The 23,056-nt window shown below is 55.8% G+C and overlaps 3 protein-coding genes and 1 long non-coding RNA gene across 20 annotated transcripts in view; 2 read left to right on the top strand and 2 right to left on the bottom strand.

Annotated features, from left to right (window-relative positions):
- POU2F2 (POU class 2 homeobox 2) overlaps positions 1-3,350 on the top strand; it is a 76,127-nt gene extending 72,777 nt beyond the window's left edge. For 7 of the 14 annotated variants that reach the window (XM_086352767.1, XM_086352769.1, XM_086352772.1 and 4 more), the window contains 3 exons: positions 848-1,049; positions 1,183-1,256; positions 1,502-3,350. In XM_086352767.1, the coding sequence (XP_086208893.1) occupies positions 848-1,049; positions 1,183-1,256; positions 1,502-1,836 (611 nt within the window). In that variant the 3' untranslated portion in view covers positions 1,837-3,350. Of the gene's footprint in view, positions 1-29; positions 159-847; positions 1,050-1,182; positions 1,257-1,501 lie in introns of all 14 variants that reach the window. The other 7 variants (XM_086352779.1, XM_086352780.1, XM_086352773.1 and 4 more) reach the window with 2 other exon arrangements.
- LOC147353930 (uncharacterized) lies at positions 3,351-4,089 on the bottom strand. The gene is made up of 2 exons (XR_015146119.1): positions 3,855-4,089; positions 3,351-3,669 (listed from the first exon to the last, which is right to left on the bottom strand). It is a non-coding gene; the product is annotated as an uncharacterized LOC147353930 (long non-coding RNA).
- Positions 4,090-10,484: 6,395 nt separating this feature from the next.
- On the bottom strand, positions 10,485-16,077 carry ZNF574 (zinc finger protein 574). 2 transcript variants are annotated; one of them, XM_086352764.1, is made up of 2 exons: positions 15,901-16,077; positions 10,485-13,453 (listed from the first exon to the last, which is right to left on the bottom strand). In XM_086352764.1, the coding sequence occupies exons 1-2, from the start codon at positions 16,004-16,006 to the stop codon at positions 10,743-10,745; spliced, it is 2,817 nt and encodes a 938-aa protein (XP_086208890.1). In that variant the 5' UTR covers positions 16,007-16,077; the 3' UTR covers positions 10,485-10,742. The 2 variants fall into 2 exon arrangements, with proteins under 2 accessions (XP_086208890.1, XP_086208891.1); XM_086352765.1 differs by having other exon boundaries at positions 15,796-15,938.
- Positions 16,078-16,222: 145 nt separating this feature from the next.
- GRIK5 (glutamate ionotropic receptor kainate type subunit 5) overlaps positions 16,223-23,056 on the top strand; it is a 68,716-nt gene continuing 61,882 nt past the window's right edge. For 2 of the 3 annotated variants that reach the window (XM_086352756.1, XM_086352757.1), the window contains exon 1: positions 16,223-16,295. In XM_086352756.1, the coding sequence (XP_086208882.1) occupies positions 16,238-16,295 (58 nt within the window). In that variant the 5' untranslated portion in view covers positions 16,223-16,237. Of the gene's footprint in view, positions 16,296-22,162; positions 22,530-23,056 lie in introns of those variants that run through there. The other variant, XM_086352759.1, reaches the window with a different exon arrangement.

The raw sequence follows: 23,056 nt of genomic DNA on the forward strand, positions 1-23,056 counted from the left end.
CCAACTCTGTGTGACCTCATGGACTGTAGCCCGCCAGGTTCCTCTGTCCATGGGATTTCCCAGGCAAGAATACTGGAGTGGGTTGCCCTGCCCTCCTCCAAGGGATCTTCCCGACCCAGAGAACGAACCGGCATCTCTTAGGTCTCCTGCATTGGCAGGTGGGTTCCTCACCGCTAGCGCCACCTGGGAAGCCCCCTTCCTGGGGGTAGGGCATGTTTAACACCATATATAAAAATAATATAAAAACAAACACCAAATTGCCCCCCCTCAGGTTAAGAAATAGTAAGTGGAAGTTTGTAAAGTAGTAAGGGTGTGCCTGGTTCTAGGTCTAAACTCTTTATAATGAGTGTTGACTTCACACCCATTTTATTAGACTCTGTTATCTTCCCCATTTTCCAGATGAGGGAACTGAAGGCCAGAGAGGTGAAGGTACTCACCCAAGGGCACAGCTGCGATGTTACAAAGCTGGGAATTGTTGTCCCGGGTGTCTGACCTGAGTCTGCGCTCTGCGCTCTCAGCCTCAGCTGCAACCCCCTTCCTGGCCCCTAGAGGGAGCCATAGGGGTCTGTCCTCTGGGCACCCCTGGTTCTTTGTACAAAGGGGCCCAGAGGTGAGATTCAGGGCTGGATAAGCAGGGTGTGAGCGCACTCTGGGCTCAGGGCAGAGGCCCAGTGGGTGGCTGCCGCTTGTGATGGGATTACTGTCATTGCGGCAGAGGCTGTGGGACAAAAGGGCAGGAGGCCTAAATGTGTTCTGACTGAGGAGAGGTTGAGGACTGGGCAGGCATCGACCTCGGTGGAGGACGAGTGAAAGCTGAAGTCTCCATCTCTTTGTCTCTCTCTGGCAGTTACTACCTTATCCTCAGCTGTGGGGACACTCCACCCCAGCCGGACAGCTGGAGGGGGTGGGGCCGGGGGCGGGGCCGCGCCCCCCCTCAATTCCATCCCCTCTGTCACCCCCCCACCCCCGGCCACCACCAACAGCACAAATCCCAGCCCTCAAGGCAGCCACTCGGCCATCGGTTTGTCGGGCCTGAGCCCCAGCACGGGGTAAGTGGGCAGCAGCAGGTAGGAGGCTGTGGGGGAGAAGCAGGGTCGCTGCTGCTTCCAGGGTGGGGAGCTGCGCCCCTGGTCCTGCGGGAGGGTCTCTGCCCCGCTAACGCCTCTGCTTTGCCTCTTGCAGAAGCACAATGGTGGGGTTGAGCTCCGGGCTGAGTCCAGCCCTCATGAGCAACAACCCTTTGGCCACTATCCAAGGTGCGTGCTGCCTTAGGTCACTCCCACTGTCACCAGCCCTGTCCCCCGGGGCCTGGAGCCCCCCTTTGCTGCTCCAGCCATGCCATCCTGCCCTCGCTCACTGCATCGCTCATCTCTTCATACCCATCTCACCTCTGGGGAAGGTGTGAGGGGTGCTGACGGGGTCCGTGGGTCAGATGGGAGGACAGAGGGCACCGCGGGCCGGATGCTGGAAGGCCAGCTCAGCCTCTCTCTCTCCCTCCCAGCCCTGGCCTCTGGTGGAACCCTGCCCCTTACCAGCCTTGACAGCAGCGGGAACCTGGTGCTGGGGGCGGCTGGCGCAGCCCCAGGGAGCCCGGGCCTGGTGACCTCACCACTCTTCTTGAACCACGCTGGGCTGCCCCTGCTCAGCGCCCCGCCTGGCGTGGGCCTGGTCTCAGCAGCCGCTGCAGCCGTGGCGGCCTCCATCTCCAGCAAGTCTCCTGGCCTCTCCTCGTCCTCCTCCTCGTCCTCCTCCTCGTCCTCCTCTACCTGCAGTGAGACGGCAGCACAGACCCCTGGAGGCCCAGGGGGACCCGAGGTAGGGTCCAAGCCCGAGTGAGGGCCCGCCATGCCTCCCCTCCGACTCCTCAGACCCCCCGCCCCCGGCTCCACCCCCCGCCTGGGAAGCAGGTGAGGAGGCCGGCGGTGGGGGCACCGAGGGTCCTCGGAGCAGGAGTGACAAGGGAGGAAAGACCAAAAAATAAAAAACAAAAGACCAACCAACAAACCAAAAAGAAAAAAAAAAAGAAATCAACCAACAGAAAAAAGAAAACCAAAAATAATCACAAAGAAACCAGCTGCCCCAAAGGAACCAGAGGTGAAAAACAAACATTCAAACAAAAAACAAACAAAAAATTCCTCACCAAACCGAACAAACCAAATACCAGTCTGGAGCCAGACCTCAACGTGCTCACCCTCACTGCTATGACACCAAATAAGCACCCAGCCAGGGGCAGAGCGGCCTCAGTAGGGCGGACCTTACACGACCCCTGGCTGTAGGGCCAGGGCTCCCCCCTGGGGGGGGCGGTGGCCAGAAAAGGAAGAAGAGAATGTGCCAGCCTCCCAGCCTGTACCCCCGGCCCTGGGCCAGCCAAGACAGGGCACGGCCTGCGGTGGGGGGTGGGGGGGTGGGCTCAGAACCACCCACCAAATACTCTTTTCCAGAAGGTGAAAGAGAAAGGGCGTGAACAAACTTACACCAAATATTCAGTAGCTTCATCCAAAGGATGTACAGAATTTTTAGCGTTGTGCTCGACAGAATGTGTCCCTGTCATGTGTCCCCCCTTCCCCGGGACTCCCACTTTAACCTCCTCCCTCCCCCACCCAGGGGAGAGTTCCAGGCAAGGCCTGGGATGACTTTTCAGCCCTTTTACCTCCCCCGCCCTTTCCCTTTGAAGGGTGGGCTGGGCCATTTTGCCAAGCTCTAGCTCTCACATGTTCCCCCTACCCCACCCCACCCTGCCCACCCGTCACCCTCCTCAGTTCTGGAACCTCCCACTATCCCTGGTCCAAGGGAAGGAGGAAGTTTCAGGCAAGAGAGGAGAAGGTGAGGGCGTAGAAGTTGTCTTTTTTTCCATCCTCGTCTGTCAGTTTCCCTTAAAGAAAAAAAAAAATTCATATTCCAGTGCCTATCCATGGGATCCTTCACGTTCTTTGACATTTTTGACCAGAAACCAAAAAGAGAACTCACCTCGCTCTTCCCCGCCCTGTGCCCCTCTGATCCTGGCAGATGCCTCTCCCTCCCCTCTCCACCCCACACGCACACACACGCACGCACACACCCCAGTGGTGGGGTTCCTCCAGATGGCGTCCCCATCAGGGTCGGTGTGGCAGGGACAGTGCCATGGCCCGTGGTCCCCATCCGAGTGGGCGCTGTGGTGACCACCACTCCCATGAGACCTCCCTCGAGTCTTGGCTGGACCCCATGTTTGCCCAGCCCCGGACGCATCTCTACGGAAGAGGAGAGACGCTGCTGGGAGCCACTTTGCCCTCCTGCTACTGGGGAGGCCAACAAAGTTTTGAACCAAAAAAAAAAACAAACCAAACAATAAATTAAAACTAGGAAAAAAGAAAGAATTTATAGATATATATATATTTAAGGGAAAGAAGACGAGGACTCTTCAACGAATAAGAAGGAGCCGCGAGGTGGAGCCAGGCCCCTGCACCACTGGTCCAGGCCTTTGGTCCCCGAGGCGGATGGAAGGATGGATGCTTCTTTCTCTTCACAAATACCTCATGGACGTCGTCTTCGGGAAAGCTGGAGGGGCGGCTGGGGCCGGGCCTGTCCCTCAGCCAGGGCGGATGGAAGCGGGTGGGCAGGGCTGAGAGAGGGTGTCAGGGACGGGGGTGAAGAGCCCCAAGCTCCCCGCCCCCCCCCAATCAACTGAAGAAGCTTTAAAAAAACAAAACAGGAAAAAAGAAATGAGAAAGCAAAAAAGAATGGACGAAGGAAAACTAACAAACTTTCGGGTGGTTTGATTCCTCCTCTTGAGTTCTTCTGTTCTCTTCGGTCTGTCGTCTCCCCCCTCTCCTCCTTTCTCTCGGCTGTCCCTCCCTCTTCCTCTCCTCCTCTCTCACCTCTCTCCATCTCCTTGTTTCTCTGTGTCACTCCTCAAACCAAAGTGTTGCTGTGAAGGACGCGAGCCATTGAAATCAGAGTGGCCCCCGCCCCTGGCTGGGCAGGCGCAGAGGGAGGGGAGAGCCCCAGGAGACTGGCGGGGCTGCCGGACACTCCCAGGAGAGGCAGACGGAGCCTCGGATGCCACCCTGGGCCCCGAGGCCTCAGCATTCTCACTTTCTTTGTTGTCTCCCTTCTCCCACCTGGGAAATGAAACTTTCAGGCTGGGCCACGGAGGCAGCAGAGACTCGGCTGTTTCAGGGGTCTCGGGGTGCCTTGTCTGGGAAGTGGTGGAGCGGTTGCCCCTCCCACCCTGGCACCGATGGGGCCTGGCATGCCGTCGACCCATCCTCGCCAGAATGTAAGCATCTCCGCTGAACCGACTCCCCGCCCTTACCCTACTTCTGATTTTGTCCGTTTTTATTTCCTGAAGAGAAAGGACTGGCTAGCGGGCCTGGGCCCTAGCCCAAGGGTTGAGACGGGGCCAAGGGCTCCTGAACGGATAGGAAGGACGTTTGAGCAGAGCCAAGTGAAAGGAATTGCAACCAAAAACCCCTCCGAGAAGACAGGCAGCATGGAAGGCATGGTGGAGATGACTCAATAAACTATGATTCTAGACCAAAAAATAGAAAAAAAAAAAAAAAAGAAAAAGGAAAAAAAAAGGGGAAAAAAAAAAGGAAAGAAAATCCAGGACTCACCACCACCCACTTCATCCTGCTTCCTCCCCATCAAGTCCTGCCTCCCAGACTGCTCCTTCACCCCAGTAGGAAGCAGGCAGAGAGGAGAGGAGGAAGCAGGGGGCAGGGATGGGCCGATGCCCTGACACTGGTGGAGGGACCCCCATGCAGCCAGGGTGGTGGGGACCCTCCCCATCCAACCCCCATTATCTGGGAAAAAAAAAAAAAACGAGAAAAAGAAAATTCCTGGGAGGGGGAAAAAATAACCAAATCCCAAGCTTTAACTACAGCTGTGAAACCAAATATTGGGAAGGGGGTGGGAGGGAGGGAGGGGCAAGTGTGCCCCAGGTCTCCCCCCTGGGCCCCCTCCCCCCGAGGACTCGAGATAAGGCACCAAATACCTCATAGAACTTTAATGTTAAAAAATGGAAACCAAATATCGTTGGCTGGGGGCCAGCCAGGGCAAGGGGCTGGGGGCGCTGAGGGAGCCAGGGTTAGGAAGGTGATGGGGGAATTCATGCCCCCCACCTCCCTCTGCCCCTTCCACTCCAGCCACCCCCGTCTCGACTCCGGGAAACAAAACTATCTCATCGTTTTTATTTTGTGGTCTGTACAGAGCCTGTGTCCGTGTGTCTGTGTGTGAGTGAGAGAGTTGGGGGGCTGGGGAACTTTATGTGGGGTTGGGGAAGGAGAGCCCAGGCCAGGTTCTGGGCTAGGGGAGATGTCTGAGATGGGGGGCCAGGGGCCTGGGCTAGGAAGAAGGATGAGTGGACTGGAGAAAGTGGGAGCCCTCTGAATTTCTCCTCCCCAACCTGACCTCCTTACTCAAGGGAGGGACAGAGACTGGGTCTACCTAACAGTGGGCCTTTTAATTGTGCCAAAAAAAAAAGAAAAAAAAACTTGCCAGTAACTAAAACACCTCTCTCTGGCCTCTCCTGGGAGGGCGGGGGCTGGGAGTGGGAGGAAAGACTGGGGGAGGGGAGGCAGGGTCAGTGGCGCTGAAGAACCAAGGCTCTGTATGACCTGGGGCTACGACCAGGAGGAGGGTTAAGGCTCTGAGTTTCCTGCAGGTCTCCTCCCTGGGAAGGCCAAGAGAGGCTCTCCAAGCCCTGCACCCTGGGAAGATGGGGTAAGGGACTAGCCATGTGGTGAGGGCACCTCTTGACCTGGCTAGATCTCGCCCCCCCCACCCCCACCCAAACCCCAGGGTGCCTCTCTCCCTTTAGCCCAGGGTAGGGAGAACTGAGTGAGAGAGAGAGTGAAACAGACTGAGCAAGACTGAGACACGCGGGCCCCCACTGGCCTCTGAGTGGGAAAGGCAAGTGCGAGAGACAAAGGCCTCCAAGAGAAAAAAGAAACAAACCAAAGATTTAACCATTAAAAAAAAAAAAACCCACAGACAACTCCGCTACCTTTTTATACGTTGGAAAAAAAAGTGAAAAAAATTAAAAAATAAAAATAAAAAAAAAATACACAAAAACTCCAAGCCGCAGTTCCTTCATGCGGTTTGAACTTTGACCTCAGCAGTCTCCAAAGCAAGATGACGATGAGAAAGGGGAACAAAACAAAGAAAAAATAATGTATATTTTTAAGTATTTGTCTTTGAGATGTTAGCTCCTTGTTAAACAAACACAAAAAGGAGAGAAAAATCCAGAGAGAAGCGTTGCTGGGACGGAGACAACTATTTACTATGTCTGTGACCCCTCCCCTCTGCCTCCCCTTCCTCTCCTTTCCTCTGTCCCCGCTGTCCTTCCCCCGACCTGTCCCCCCAAGCCCAGGGGCTCAGTATTTATTTATTTATATGATTGCAGGGTGACTGGGGGCCTCTCTCAGCAACTTGTGGAGAGGCCCTTTGGATCATGGTAGGGTGGGGAGCGGGCGAGGAGCCTGGAGAAAAGCAGGAGCCTGCTCTGTGGTCAGTCCCTGTCTGCCGGCTCCCTTCTGGCTTCTCGTGTCACTGCTGCCACCCTCACCTCCCAAATCCAAGGCTATTTCACGAGGGCAAGGTGACCACCCACCTTGTGAAGATGAAACTGGTTCAGCCCTTTCTGGGGTGGGTGTCTCTCCCCTTTGAAAGACCAGGTTCGAATGGAGAGGGGAAGAGTGGCTAGTAGTGGGCAAGGGAGACCGAGGAGTCTCACCCAGGCAGACACGGAGCAGGCCCTGGAGGAGGTCTGCCTCTCCTCCGTCCTCACCAAGTTAGCCCCCCTTTCAGTTCTGTTGGTCCCACGTAGCCCCTCCCCTTCCACCCTGGACCCCCCTCCCTGTCTCTTCTCGTGGTAGCGGGTTAGCGTTTCAGTGTTCTTAACTCCAATCTGCTTGTTCATTGTACAATGTGCTTCTTTTAAGGCCCCATTTTTGTAACTTGAGTGTGTCATTCATCTGAACAACATCAAAAAATAAAAAATGAAAAACTGTACAGAGAGAAACACTGCCTGCTCTCCTTGGTCTCCTATCTTGGGAAAGGTGGTGGGGAAGTCAGGGTGTGGGGTGGGCGTGTGTGTGCCTGGGAGGGGAAGGCTTTACTTCTGTTGAATGTTCAGAAGTAAGGCCTGAGCAACTTTTTTTTCACCAATTAAAAAAACAAGTCTAGAATCTTAGAATGAATTCAAATTCCTGAATTTAAATCTCATTTCTTGGAGAAGGAAATGGCAACCCACTCCAGTATTCTTGCCTGGAAAATCCCATGGATGGAGGAGCCTGGTAGGCTACAGTCCATGGGGTCGCGAAGAATCGGACACGACTGAGTGAATTCACTCACTCAATTATCTTTCAATAAACTAAGCTTTTAAAAAAAAAAAATCTCATTTCTGGGGACCTCCCTTGCAATCCAGTGGTTAAGACTCCGTGTTTCGACTGCAGGATGCTTGGGTTCGATCCCTCATTGGGGAACTAAGATCCCATATGCCCGTGTGACACAAAAAGAAATAAATCTCTTATGCCATTTTATAGATATGTGACCTTCAGTGTGTGAGCTTCAATGTCGGCGTCTATTACACGGGGACAATATGTAGCCTGTGGTGGTGGTAAGGATTCAAGATGATCTCCAGCAGACAGATGTCGATAAATGAGTACTATGAGCAAATCAGGAAGCCAGAGAGCAGTTCCCTACTTCCATCCACAGAGGACTTAAGAGACCATTTAAAAAGAGTTGACTTTGAAGTTGTCTGGTGATACAAGATACACATCTGACTTCTTTTTCAGAATGACATCAGTGCGCTCAAATTTCCGTGCTTGTCATTCGGCAGGAACGACTTGTTTCACACACCAGACCATGGGCTGATCCCTAAGATCTCACCGCTGAAAATCATCAGTGGGTCATCTCACTGTCGTCAGGTCTTCCTGTCATCACTCTACCCTCTGATGTATGCCTGACACAGAGGTGCTGGGATTCTGCAAAATTCAATAGCGAGGGATAGGGGAACAGGAGAAAGGAAAAGAGTAGGAGAGGGTTTGATCATTTTGAAAGAGAGAAAGTATTAACACTTTGGGAATTCCCTGATGGTCCAGTGGTTAGGACTCTGTGCTCTGTGCTCCCACTGCAGGGAGGCACAGGTCCCATCCCTGGTAAGGGAACTAGAATCCCACAGATAACATGGTGCAGCCAAAAAATTAAGAATTACCAGCACTGCATTGTTTTGGCAAGACAGAAAAGTGCTTCTCCAACTCTCAAGCCAAGTCAGTAGGGATGGGAGAGTGGCATGTTGGGCTGGAAAACAGGTCTTTTGTTCCAGTCCTCTGCCTGTAGGGGGATGCAGTCAGAGCCATATAGACCCGAACGGACTCAGTCTCCCAGGCCAGTCTGTGACAGTCAGAGATGGCACATGCAAGAGCACTCCAGAGCTGAACTTGGTGGCATCCACTTGCAGCCCCGTAAATGTGCTCAACTGTTCCAAGCAGCGCCCTGCACAGCCACACTTGGCCTCACACACCCTGAAGAACGTGTTGTCACTGGAGGACCACCATTCCGTTCCCTTGAGTGCTCCGCTGAAGCAGCTTCTCTATCTGAAAAATCGCTTGGCAACGCAAGGTTCTTTGTGGGGTCAAGTCACCACCACCAAAATTGCTGTGTTCAAAATGCAGATTCCTCGGTCTCAAGACAAGCTGCTGGATCCAAATCTCTGGGGAAATTCCCAAACATAAAGTTCAAGAGCCTTTGCCTGTCCAACTCAAACTCCAGCATCCAACAAGGGTTTGATTAGTGCATCTTCTTTAGGACCATGGTCCAACTGAAGACTCTGGAAGTTTCAGTGGGGTGGACAATGATTCTTGTTCATAAACACGTTTGTGCACATAAACTTTTCTCAAGGGAGTCTTGAAAAGTTCTCACTAGGAGGCTCTAGAAAGGAACCACAATAGAGGTGACCCCTGCCCCTGGCACTGTCATAGAGCTTGCTTCTCTGCTGAAAGCATCTTTATTGTGGAGTCAACCAGAACCCTCAGGGTTTTTCCCTCCATTCCTGTCCCTTGATTCAGCCTGATTTTTATCTGGTTTTGCAAAGAGAAATCCTCTAACTGTTCTATTTATTTGACATGACTTTCTCGATGTTACAGCTCTTCTTAAAAGCAAGCAGTTTGAGAATGAATCTTTACTTGTGGATTAAGGGGCTCTGGAATGCTCAGCTAAGATGGTTCTAGCCCTTTCTGTAGGGTATGAGGTTACTAAAAGATGGAACCCACGATCAACACGCTCTGGTCAAAAACCACGGCTTAACAGATAAGTGCTGTTCTTCATTAGGAGCTTTCAAGATATCAAAGGGTTGAGAGCTTTACCTTTTTAAACAATGAAGCCTAAGCCTAAGCCCCAGTGCCCACAGAGGGCTACAGGATTGCTAACGGGAGTCAATCAAGAGCAATGGAGAGGCTGAGGGGGCAACTCTTAGGCCTCCCTTTCCACTGGTCTCAATGCAAAGAGCTCCCTTTACCTCTCATTCCCTAGGGTTCCAGTAAGAATCCTAACAAAAAGACTGGGGTAACCCTGCGGCGGGGTGTGGGGGGGGGCAGGGGGCTGTTAGAGACAAAGACTAGCATAGAAGCCAGGCACTTCCAGTCACACAGTCACCATCTCTTCTCCACCGCCCTCCCCCTCAAGGATGTAGAAGACAGCAGAATGTAGAGGGAAGCACACAGGGGATTAAGTCAAATGAAACTACGCTGAAATTCAAGCTCTGCCCTGTGCGGGTTGAATGACCTTGGGTAAGTCTCCTCACTACTTTTGACTTCAGATTCCTTTCCTACAAAATGTTCTTGTCACAGGACCAGGGTGAAGATTCCAAAAAATGTAGGCAAACACTTGAGACAAATTAGGCATTCAAATATCAGCCAGCCACCCCAACCACCTCTCCCGCCACAACAAGCAACTGTTGGCTAACTCCAGGTGGGTGTCAGAGCACCTTCCTACCCCCAGAAACTGTTCATCTTCTGCAGCCCCACAGCTGGATCTTGTCCCAGAAGCCACCTCCTCCACTGCCCCGGAGATCATACCTTTTCGAGACGTGCATTTGCCCTCAGGGGTCCATGATGAGAACACCAGATGGCCTTGGAGGAGACCGCTCACATCAGGCCAGAGCAGGGGCAACACGGTAGTAAGAACAACCTGAAGACTTTCCTAAAGGTTCCTGCCCCCAAGCAGAAACAGCTTCAAGTTTTTCCATGGGGCTTTGGGGACCTCTAGTGGTCAGAGAACCACACTGCCCCGACCTATGACCAGAGGGAAGTCACTGCTCAGAGAGCCCACGGACTCCAAGTCCTCCTCTTAGGTTCTGGGTTCCCGTTTACTGAGCTCCACCGCTTGCCAGGCTCTGCTCTAGGCACTGGGGATGCAGCCATGACAAGTCAGACCCAAGAACCTGGGGGCTCACAGTTAGTTAACAAGTTCCACCATCCCACACAGTCAGGCCAGACAAAAGCATGTCCATGTCCAAGTCAGTCTTTATTGACTGTTTTACCTTGGGGCCACCAGTGCTAACAGGTGTGGGGGGGCCCAGCTTTATTCATGTCATGTCAAGGACCCTACAGCACCCCCCTCAGAAGACAATAAATCCAGTTACAGAACTTACATGGCAGTTGGGAGCAGTGGAAAGGGGCACAGTATGTACAGAGACCTAAGGGGGCGGTGGAGGTTCTTCAGCAACCGGGCCTGGTAGTGCTGAAGAGGGAAACGAGCTGCAGTCAGCCACTGATCTGGACCCCCTCGGCCTCAGCCAGAGGGTAGATCTCAATGGCCTCCACCAGGGGCAGAGCCTCCACTGCAGTCTCCATCACAGCCAGGCCCACGGCGGCTTCGGCCTCTGCCAGCTGCTGCCGCACAGCTGCCTGGTGCTGCTGCTGGTGGGTCTTGCGGTGCTTCCACAGGTTGGAGAAGGAGCGGTAGCTCTTGCCACAGTCGGGGCACGAGTAGGGCCGTTCGCCTGTGTGGATGCGGCGATGTTCTGCCAAGCGCATGGAGATGGCAAAGGCCTTACCACACACTTCACAGGCAAACGGCCGCTCACCGGTGTGCAGGCGGCGGTGGTCCTTCAGGTGGGTACTCTGACGAAAGGCCTTGCCACAGTCAGGGCACGGGTACGGCCGCTCGCCGGTGTGGATGCGCCGGTGCACCTGCAGCGACGTCTCCGTGCTGAACAGCTTCTTACACTCGCTGCACTCCAGGCCGCGACGTCGGGCGGGGGCCGCAGGGGCAGCGGGGGCCGCGCTCCCGAGGGTTGTCGGGGAGGCGATGGGTGTGCGCGCAGCCCGCGGGGCCCGAGGGGCCGGGGGCTCCTTAGCCAGGACCTCCCCTGGCCCAGCCGCCGCGTGAGCGGCCTCGTGCGCCTGCAGCCGAGCGGCTGAGCCCACTTTCTTGCCACACGTGCCGCACTCGAAGCGCCGCGGGGCCTGGGCGGCTGCAGCTGCACAACGGTGCTCCCGCAGCCGCAGCGAGGAGGGGAAGGCAGCGCCACAGGACGAGCAGCGGTGGGGCTGGCGCCCGGCGTGGGCCACCAGCTGGTGCACCTCCAGCAGCCGGCGCAGCAGGAAGGAGCGGGGGCACTCGCGACACTTGTAGGGGTACTCGCCCGTGTGGTGGTAGCGGTGCATGAGCAGGCGGTAGGGCCGGTGAAAGCGCACCCCGCACTCCTGGCAGCGGTACGGGAAGTGCTGGGCATGCACCAGACGGTGCTGCCTCAGCGTGGAGCTCTGGGTGAAGGCCTTGCCGCAGTCCCCGCAGCGGTAGGGCCGCTCTCCTGTGTGTGTGAGGCGGTGGCGGGCCAGGTTGGCGGGCGAGTTGAAGGGCTTGGAGCAGTCCGGGCAGGGGAAGGGCCGCTCGCCCGTGTGCGTGCGCAGGTGGTTACGCACGTGCGACTTCTTCTTGAACATCTTGCCACAGATGCTGCACTTATGGCGCCGTTCCAGCCGGTGCACAAAACGCTGGTGCCGGGTCAGCTGCAGCGCCTTGCCAAACTCGCGACTGCAGAGGAGGCAGCGGTAGGTGCCTGGGGCGGCAGGCTCGGCAGAGCTCTCCTCGGCCACGGGGGGCTCCGGGGCCTCTGGCTCTCCAGTCTCTGCTGGGGCTGGCTCAGGAAAGCCAAGGACGGGCTCCTCCGGGGGGACTGGTGTTGTGGGCAGAGGGACACCCCCAACCCCGTGGGTACGCCGGTGATAAAGGAATTTGGTGAGGTTGACAAAGGTCTTTCCACATGGACACGAATGCAGAGGATTGGGGGTGTGGGCTCGCCGGTGGGCCAGGAGGAGGGCCTCCGTGCCAAAGGCCAGGCCACAGTCCACGCATAGGAAATGAGACTCACTGCTGTGGTCTCCAAGGTGCTGGTCCAGACTGGATGGGCTGGGGAAGACACGACTGCACAGGGGGCACTTGAAGACACCCTCCCGGTGACTCCGCAGGTGCTGCTGTAGCTGGTGAGGTGAGAGAAAGAGCTGGTCACAGGCTGAGCAAAAGAGCTCCTGGGTGGCTGCCCCGCCTGGCTCTCCGCTGTTGTTCCTCCGTGCCCTGCGCCCCCGGCGATCGCGCCCGAGGGCTTCCCCGTTGCGCAGCTCATAACTGTGGTCAGAGGAGGGCACGGGCTCAGGCTGAGACACAGGCACCTCCACCGGCGCTGGGGTCAGAGTCTCCTGCTGCAAGACGGGCTCCTCAGACTCTGGGGCGGGAGCAGGGAAGTGGGTGGCCTGATGCTCCAGGAAGTCGGCTGGCAGCTGGAAGAGCTGAGAGCACTCCGAACACTTGTAGAGGAGCAGCTCCACCTCGGTCACCACCTCAGTGGTGGTGGCAGCGGCAGACGGGACAGCTGCCCCTTCCCCGCCCTCTTCTGCTTTGCGGTACGAGTGCTCCACAGCCACGCGGGTCTGGCCCACGGGGGACCCCACGACAACTGGGGACCCCAGGACAACTGGAGTCGGAGGCTTGGTGGGAGTGGCCCGGAGGTGCGTCTGCCGGTGGTTCAGCCAGAGCTCCTGGCTGGCAAAGAGAGCCTTGCAATCCACACACTCATAGTGGATGGTACTGGAGCTCAGGGCAGGCGCCTTGGGTGGTGGCTCAGCTGGCACTGCCTCCTGGGGTGCCATCATCTTCAGGTGCAGCTCCTGGTGCTCCAGGAGCTGGCTGGGTGACATGAGCAGCTGCCCACACTCCAAGCACTGGTACTGGCTCTCCTGGACGAGGGTCTGATAGAGGCCGGTGCCAGAAGCTGCCTCTGCAGCCACAGTGACTCCGGGGTCAGCCACACCCACCAGCTCAAAGTGCTGCTGGGGCACATGGGAGTTCTGATGCATGAGCACCTCCTCCAGGGATCCATAGAGCTGGTTGCACTCAGAGCAGACATAGCGGTGCTCAATGTACAGGACCGTTTCCTCTGACTCTTCAGTCATGACGGTGGCAACACCCTGGGCTGGGAGATGTGGGGACAAATCATATCTAAGTCACTGATTCTTCAGGCCTTCCCAGAGACAGTTCTTTCCCTTTATCATTGCTCTACCAAAACCCTAGATCAATTTCCCCCTCTAACTTTTTGCTTCCATATTTCTACCTGCACCCCACTCCCTTCCTCTCCTGAACACACAAGAACACCAAGCACAAAACCTTTCCCCCAGTCCCTTCCCAGTCAATCTACCCAAATCTCATCTCTGAATCTTAAATTCCCACCACCAGATCCTTGCAACCTGTTGACTCTCTCATCCTCCTGCCCCACAGCTGGCCCAAGGCGCCAACCTACCACACAGGAACCTCTTCAGTCAATACTTCCTCTACTGACTCCTTACCAACACACTACCCATCCCTACCCCAGATGCCCAGGAGAGTCCTCACAGGCTTGGACCACCCATTTCTCACAGCTCGCTCCTCCTCTGCTTCCACCCCCAGGGTCTCTCTCTCTCTTCACACCCCAACCACTCAAACTGTCCCAATGCCCGACCGCTTTCAGCACCTTTTCATGGTTCAACCTCCCTCCTCTGCACATAGCCCATCACCCACTAACCTTCTCCCTTTGGTGCCCAGGTTCCTCACATCAATAAACTTTTCTCACATTGGCCTAACCCATCTCCACACCCAGACCTTGCCCACCTTAACCACTTTCCCACGATTCCCAGGTCCCTCTGTTCAAATTACTTAACTCCCTCTACACACTAAGGCCCTTTCCCACAATCCTAATAGCCTACGCAGAACTTCTAGACTCATCGTCACAAAAGACAGCCAGAACTTTCTTCACACTTAGACCCCTCCCACCACCCTAACGCATGTCTCCAGAGCACCCAGACACTCTTCCCATTAATCCTCTACCTCTTCTGTGCACTGAGACCTCATCCACAATTCTAAGTCCCTCTGGGGTACCCAGCCCCCTCTTCGTACTGACTTAAGCCCCACTTCTTCATAGACAACCACCCTGGACAATTGAGGGATTCCCAGAACCTCTCTCCACATATTCTTCTTCGCAAAAAAGACCATTCCCATCCTAACTTATTCTTGGGATACCCAGATCCTTCTTTAAAAAAGACCCACCCTCACCCTAATCCATTCCAGGGACAGACCTCGGCACCACCCCCCCCCCCGCCCCGCCCACACACACACACACACACATTACTAATCTAACCTTTTCTTCCTTGCAGAAAGACCCAACCCCACCCTAACCCACTCCAGGGATGCTCAGATCCCCTCTTGATACCCAAATTCCTCTTTTCTGCAAAAAGATCCCACACATAATCTATCCAATCCAAGAATATCCAGACTACCCCTCATAATGGCTTAGATTCCTTTCCCACATACTCCTCCCACTGTCCAAACCTCATTAAGAATACCTAAACCCTGCATCAGCACCCTAACCCTGACAGCCAGCCAGATCCTCCTTCCTAACAACCCAAGCCCGTCTCATCAGCCTATTATCCCTGGGGCTACCCAGACCCCCTGTCCCACCCTAGACACACAGATCGCTCTCATCACCCTAAAATCCTCAAGGGACCCCCAATTCCTACTCTTCACCTTGACCTAATTCCTGGTACTTTCCAAAAAGACTACTTCTCAAGTTATTCGATAAACACGAAGACCACAGTTTCATATAACATAAAACTTCTTTACACAGAGACCCATTCTCAGGTCTCTCAACCCATTCCAAGAGTGCCCAACGCTCCCTGCTCGCTCTCCCTCCCCACATACTTTGGTTTAACTCTTCACATTAATGTAACTCATCCTCATCCTTCACACTGGGACCTCCACCTCGCCCTAAGATACCAGGCATATCCATTTCCTGGTATCTTTTCACACTGAAGACCTAACTCATGAGCTTAACTCTCCAGGCATAACTAGATTTTCGCTTTACGTCAACTTAACCACCTCCGTTCTCACGGCCGGAACCCCTCCCCGGGTACCCAGCTGTCCTCTAACCGTCCAGCCTTCGTCCTGGGTTGTCCCACAGCCAAGCCCCTAGCCGCGTACTCCCTGGAGCCTTAGAGACCCTCCCGGGGACACTCGAACGCCTCCCTTCCCACCCAAGTACCCGATAGCGCCCAGCCCGAGCCCCGTCCCTCCTCAATCAGCCCTTCCCACGACTCTCGCCCCCTTCCGACCCGCCGCCCCGGCCCGGTCTCCCGCGCACCCCGCGGGCCGTTGGTACCGCTCCGCCCCACCTCCCGGCGCGCGCCCCCCCCTCCGGTCCTCAGTGCGCAGGCGAGGTGGCGAGAGAAGGCCGCACCGGCAGGGTGGGGAGCCCGGCCGGCCCTTCACACGCCAGCTCGCACGTACCCGCCTCCGCCGTCTCGCACGCCCCGGGGCCAGACTCGGACCCGGGCCGCAGCTCCCCTTGCGCGGCAACCCTAGCGCTGTGCCCTCTCTAGCTCCCGCCGTCACCTCTCGCCTGCTCCGCAGCCTCGCTCTCGCCCCCGATCGCCCGCAGCAACGCCCCTCCCACCTTCCTCCTTGGCCGCCGCGCGGATGGCCGAGTGCGCCCAATCATCGTCCGTCTGGCCTCTGCCGTTGGGCCAATCGACGCTCACGTCTCCGAGCCCTGGACCAATAGTATCGGGCGTTGGGCTCCCTCCGCAGCACCCAACCAATCCTCCAGCGACGTTTTCTCACTGGCCCGCCTCCGACTGATAGGGCCCGCCTCCTTACGCCCTCTGAAGGATGTTCCTCCTCCACCTCCTCCTCGACCCCTCTTGACGGCTCGAGAAGGGAGGACGGCGCGATGACGTCAGGCGGCGGAGCGACGTTTCTGGCGCCATCTTGGGGCCGCTGGGCGGGAGGTGGGTCGTTCTCCAAGGGGAAAGTAGGGGAAATTGAGGCACAAACACCAGGAGGGCGGCGGAGGTGGGGATGCTGAAGCTTAGGAATCCCTGAAGAGCGAAGGGAGAGAGCGAAGCTCTGGTCAGCGGGAAGGGAAGGAGAAAAAGGGGAAATCAGGGCTCTAGACTTTGTTAGAGAAGAATAAAGGCAGAAAGAAAGAAGGGAAGAAAAACCGAGGGACCCTTGAGGGAAGGGGGAGGAAGAAATGTTGGAGGAAAAGCACGGATAGGGAATCTGAGCGAGCAAGGAAGATCTGAAGGGTAAGGGAGGAAATGGAAGTTGGAAGGAGAAACAGTAAAATCCAGGAGGGGCATTTGTTTGGTTTCCTATCGTGAATATTTAATAAGCGGCTGCAATATGCCAAGTCAAGGTTAATCTTTGTAGGGATAGAGAAGGAACAGGAAAAGTCTGTGCCCTCCTGGATTTTAATTTCTGAGAATATAAAAGTATCAGGTTCAGGGCTTCCCTGGTGGCTCAACCAGTGGTTAAGAATCGCCTACCAGTGCAGGAGGCACCCGTTGCATTCCTGATCTGAGAATGTCCCACATGCATCGGGTCAGGTAGGCCAGAGGACAACTACAGAGCCTGTGTTCTGCCCCAAGGGAAGCTAACACAAAGAGACACCTGTGTACTGCAAATAGAGAGTAGCCCCTGCTCCCTACAACTAGAGAAAGCCCACATATAGTAAAGCCAAGTGCAGCCAAAAATAAATACTGTAAGAAAATAAAACATCAGGGTACACAAGTAGCTGTAGACAGCCAGTGACAGTAGTTGTAAAGAAAATAAAGCAGGGGGACGGAGGACATGGACTGATCTTGGGTGGCAGGGGGGCCTCTTTCTGAGGTCACTGAGGGATGACAGGAAGGAGCCAGGAAGGAAACTGCTGTCGGGGTGGGGAAGGTACCCAGATGGATCCTCATTTTTCCCCAGACTCCTTTCAACTCAGGCTCTGGTCCAGGAGAATTTCAAAGTAAACCAAGTCCAGGACAGTGATGTTCCTGCCTTCATTATCAAGGCTTTCAGAGCCAGGAGAGAGGAGATGGCAGTGGGAATCTCCTGGGCCCCCTTCTCTCCCTGCCATGATACCCCTAGGCTTCCTCTAGCCCAGGCCAGAGGTCTGAATTCCTACCTTTTGGGAAATCTGGCCCCTACTCCACCTCCCATACTGAAGAGTCACTAAGGTCTCAGGCCAGGCCAGCTAGCTCTGGCAATTCCATTTGAAGAAACAAGATGTGTAGGGGGTTGCTGCTGCTGCTGCTGCTGCTAAGTCACTTCAGTCGTGTCGGACTCTGTGTGACTCCAGAGACGGCAGCCCACCAGGCTTCCCCGTCCCTGGGATTCTCCAGGCAAGAACACTGGAGTGGGTTGCCATTTCCTTCTCCAATGCATGAAAGTGAAAAGTGAAAGTCAAGTCGCTCAGTCGTGTCCGACTCTCAGCAGACTCTCAGGTGCCATTGCCTTCTCCGTGTGTAGAGGGTAGATGACCTGAAAGACAACCAGGGTGAGAACCTGAAGGTGGTGACCCTGTAGTGTCTGGACTGTATTCCACTTTCTTCTAGGGTGCTCTTTTTCCAGGCTGATGGCTCAGAAGCTCAGGAAGGCTGGAATCCCCATATGTTTGAGGAGCTCTGGACTACTCACATCCCCTTATGGATGGCCCTCAGGGCCTTGGAAGCAAGTTGCCTCCCACCCAGCACTGCAGTTGCCAGAGCTGCTCTACTCCCCAAGGACAGGAGGGGACCTGCAAGAGATTCTATTGTTCTAATTGCTTCCCCTCCCTCCATTGCTAAATGTCCACCAACAGATGAATGGATAAAGAAGATGGGGTATATATACATAATGGAATACTACTCAGCCATAAAAAAATGAAATAATGTCAGTTTGCAGCAATATGTATGGAATTAGAGTTTATCATAGTAAGTCAACTAAGAGGAAGACAAATTCCATATGATATAACTTATACATACAATCTAAAACATGACACAACAGAAGATATCCATGAAGCAAACAGGCTCACAGATACGGAGAACAGACCTGTGGTTGCCAAGAATGTGGGGTGGGAGAATGAAATATTGGGAGCCTGGAATTAGCAGATAAAAACCATTAATATAGGATGGATAAGCAACAAGGACCTACTGTATAGCACAGGGAATTCCATTCAATATCCTGTGATAAACCATAATGGAAAAGAATATGAGGGGACTTCTCTGGTGGTCCAGTAGTTAAGAATCTGCCTTCCAATGCAGGGCATGCAGGTTCAATCCCTGGTCAGGGAGTTAAGATCCCACACACCTTGGGGCATCTAAGCCCATGCACCACAACTATAGAGTCCATACGCTGCAAACGAAAGATCCTGCATGCTGCAACTAAAACCCAACATAGCCAGATATATAATAATAAATACTAAGAATGTTAAAGCATATATATGTGTATCTGAATCACTTTGCTGTACAGCAAAAATTAACAACATTGTAAATCAACTATAATAAAAATTTTAAAAAATTTTAAAAAAGTTGTGTAAGAGTTATTTTTATTAGGATCTCAAGTGCTTCCTTTTTAAAACAATTTATTTTGGCTGTGCAGCATGCAGGACCTTAGTTTCCAACCTAGGGATAGAACTCATACCCCATGCATTGGAAGCGTTGAGTCTTAACCACTAGACCACCAGGGAAGTCCCTATGTCTCATCATTAGGAAGAGACACAACCAGGATACTAACACAGGAGTGCACTCCAAGATCTACACTCTTAGGTCCCACTCAGGTGGGACATCCAGAGCCTCATACCAAATGGATGCATGCACTGCATGCGTGCTAAGTCACTTCAGTTGTGTCTGACTCTGCCACCCTATGGAGACGGCTCTCAATGGCCTAGTTTGAGCGCGTCCCCATCTCTGAACTGATCCCTGTGGCCAGGACGATGTGGTTCTTTGATCCTGAGTCAGGAATCAATCAGTTCTGGGAACCATGTGGTTCCCTGAGGGAAAGTTCAAGTTCTGCCATGGGGATGGGCACTGGGCAGGTAAAAACAAGACTCTGCCCGCCTCCCAGCCTGGAGATACATGCATGTATAAGGAGAAAGAAAAGGGAAGAAAGAGAGCCAGTAAATGCAACAGAGGAACAGTATTTGGGGTGTAGAACATAGAGGGAACTTTCGCTGTGGATTCAGGGTAGAAGGGATGTTGGATGAACCCTAGATGGTTATTGTTTAGTCATTAAGTCATATCGGACTCTTTTGTGATCCTATGGACTGTAGCCCACCAGGCTCCTCTGTCCATGTGATTTCCCAGGCAAGATACTGGAGTGGGTTGCCATGCACCTCCTCCAGGGGATCTTCCCGAACCAGGAATCGAACCAATGTCTCTTACATCTCCTGAATTGGCAGGAGAGTTCTTTACCACTAGCACCATCTGGGAAGTCCGGATGAATGCATTATTGCTTTCAGGGTGAAAGCACCAGGGGCAGGAACCAGATAACCTAGAAGCTAGACTCAGCCTTTGGGGTTCCATGCTCTTGGGCAGATTCTCACTCTTCAGCGGCCTCCTTTCCCCACTTGAAAACGGAAGGGTCCAGCTTGACTTATCTTTTTGCTTATACCTTCAGCTTGGAATTCCCAGTTTATCTGGATTGACTAGGTCGCTTCACTTCAGATGATGCAGGAGTAAGCTGAGGCCTGCATCAGTTTTTCTGGAGGTGGTGGCACGGGACTAGGGCATCTGGGACAGGATCAGCTTAGAGAGAATATCATTCTATGCTGGGGTCCCTGCATAAGCAATGGCCTGGAGGCCACTGTAAATCTGGGCTTTCAGACCTAGCTGGAGCTGAGAGTGGGTGTTGGGGGTTCCTTAAATCACGTGAGGAGGGGTATGCAAAGTCAGAGGTCCTTCAGGGTCAAATATATGTGGCAGATGTATGTTGGGGCCACCCCACATGCCAGCTGCAGAGGGACTTCTGTGCCAGGCCGATGTGAGAGTTGCCACGTGCCGACTGTGTGCCTTCTCGCGAGGCATGCAGTCACGTGTGCTGGGGGCTGCACGTGAGTGAGTGCATTAGTGTCTCCTCCCCATCACGAGCATTGGGGGTGGTGGTGAGTCACGGACTCAGCCTTCAGCACCAACTGTCATGTTCCTTCCCCCCAAATTTCACCCCCCACCCAGCCGTGCACCACCCACCCCCACTCCTGCTTCTCTCTGCCATACCCCTGCCCTGCTCAGCTCTCTCCCAGAGGGAGGGGGTCTCCCACTTCTGTGGGCTCTGCCCTCCAGCTCCCTGACCTTTCCCACTGCCTCTATGCTCTGGTGGGTGACTCTCCTCCCCACCCACTCAGGTCCCCAGGATTTCTCTGCTTCATGGAGAATTCCCCTACTCACCACCCATCCCTGCCTCTCCTTGGGGGCTATTCCTGTTTCTAGGGGCTACTCCCTCTTTCCCCCAGGCCCGCTGTGCCTGCCTCAGCGGGTCTTTTGGGTCCTCATTCTGCCTTTCTGGATTTTCTGGCCCCTGTGGGCCTCCCTCCAGGTCCATGACCCGCTCCCCCTTTCCCTGGCCCTCCTCCCAGTCTCCGTGATGTGCGCCCTTGTTCCAGTTTCTATGGGCCTCTTCTCCCGTCACCCCAGACCACTCCCCATGTCTTCTGTGCCCGAGGGCCTCAGTCCACCAGCTTCCCTCTGTCCCCCTCTTCACGAGGGGCTCTCTGGGTCCACCAGCTGTCCTTGCCTCCGAGGTCCTTAGTTTGTCTCTGTGGTCTGCTCCCTTGTCTCGATGGCCCTTTCTTTGCGCTGGGCTTCTTCCTGTCCTTGTCCTTGTGGGCTTTGTGGACCCTGGTCCACCTCTGTGGCTCTTGATGGCTGTCTTGCCGTTTCTCTGCATTTTTCTTCATCTCGGTAGCCCTCTCCCCCAGCTGCATGGCCTTCTCCCCAGGTCTCCCTGTCTCTCAGTCTCTGTCTCCTGTGGGCGCCTGTGCCCAAGGGCTGCCCGGGCAGGGCGGTGGCATGGTGTGGTGGAGGAGGTGGCCCGAGGGGTGGGCCCTCTGTCCAATGCAGCGCCTTGCCCTCATCAGCATTCTCCTCGCGGGGGCCCCCCAGCCGGACCAACGGGCTCCCCCTCCCCCGACTCCCCTCCCTCCGATCTCTCCCTCTCTCTCCGTCTTCCTCTCTCTCTATCTCCGCCTGCCTCCCTCCCTTCCTCCTGCCCGCTCTCCTCCCTGTCTCCCTCCCTCTCTCCCTCCTCTCTCCCCCCGCCCCCCTGCGCTCCAGGACCCAGCGCGGGCGGCAGGCGGGCAGGCAGGCGGCGGCCTCGGAGGGGAGAAGTGGCGGCGGCGGCGGCGGCGGCGGCGGGGAGGGAGGCCCAGCTGGGAGCCCGGAGCCGGCGGCTGCTCCTCGCAAGGGACCAGGAGTCCGTGGCCAGGCCCTCCCGCCGAGGCCCTGCGCTGGGCGCCCCGGGACACCCCACCCTCCTCCGCCTTCCTCTTCCACCTGCTCCTCTCCATCCTCCCCTCCCTCCTCTTCTCCATCTCTCCACCTCTCCGGCCCGGCTCGTCGGCGGCGGCTCTTCTCGGGGTCTCCCAACACCCCCTCCACCCCGGCCCCGCCACTCGTCCGCCTCTCCCCGCCCCCAGCATGCCTTCCCGGCGCGGGCTGAGGGCTTGAGGACTCCAGGCCCCAGCCTCCTCATCCAGGGCCGGCCCGGGCTCCAGGGGGGAGGGGGGAAGGGGTGGCCCCCTCCCCCCCCAGCCAGCCCTCCCCTCCCCCACCTCTCCTGATGGCCGGCTTCCCTGTCGCCACCCAGGCCTCGCCCCCCGTGGCCCCCCCAGGCCGGCCCGGCTAGGGGAGGGGGCGGGGGCCCTTGCCTGGGCCGGCTTCCCCCTCCCCCGGCTCTGCCTGTGCCCCCTCCCTTGCGTTTTCACCTTCCTGCCTCCTTCCCCTCTCCTCTCTCCCCTTCCCTCCTCCATTTTCTCCTTTCCCCTTCCTCCCCTCCCTGCCCGCCCTCTTCTCTTCCACCTGTCCTTCCTCCTTGCCCCCCCGGGGAGCCCCCTGTTTGGGATTAGTTGGGGGCCACCGCAAGAGGCGGGGGAGGGGGCCCTGTGGACTGCCCTCTCCCCCCGCCCCAGCCACGCCGCCCAGCGCCGGAGCATCTCCCCCTTGTCGATCCGATCCTCGGGCCTCGAGGGAGCCCAGCCCTCCGTCCCACCAGGATCCGTGAGTGTCTGCAGGGTGCGGGTTGGGCCTGGGCCTGGAAGGCTGGGCTCACTGCCGGCGGCTGGTGGGGGGCCCACATCCCCTTGATCCCCCCGACCGGCAGACACCCTCCCCCACCAAGGGCCTGCCCTGCACTCTCCATCTCCCCACCTCCTTTCCCCTAGCCTCTCCTTACCCCTTCTTCTCATTGCCCAGCTCAGCCGTGCCCCTCAGCCCCCCAGCTGCTGGGCTCCTGAGGGGCTGATTTGGCTTTGACTCGCGGCCTCACTCCGCCTCCGGGACTCCTGGCTGGTCTCCGCCCCTGCTAGCTCCAGCCTCTGTCCGCGGTGGCCGGCTGTGCTCTCTCACTCTGCTCCCGTCTCTCTCTCCTTTCCCCTGAACCTCATCCTCTCCACCTACCGTGGGCCCCATCCCAGCTGGTCTCTGTCTCCTGGAAGTGTCTTTTCTCCGTTTTTGAATCTCCCATTTCATGTGTCTGTTGGACCTCTCTCTGACTCTGTCCAACTTCTTTCTCTTTGCGGTGAGCC

This window comes from Bos grunniens, chromosome 18, assembly GCF_055505025.1.
Source record: "Bos grunniens cultivar Pamir isolate PY7600 chromosome 18, Bosgru_T2T1.0, whole genome shotgun sequence".
Taxonomy (NCBI): Eukaryota; Metazoa; Chordata; class Mammalia; order Artiodactyla; family Bovidae; genus Bos; species Bos grunniens.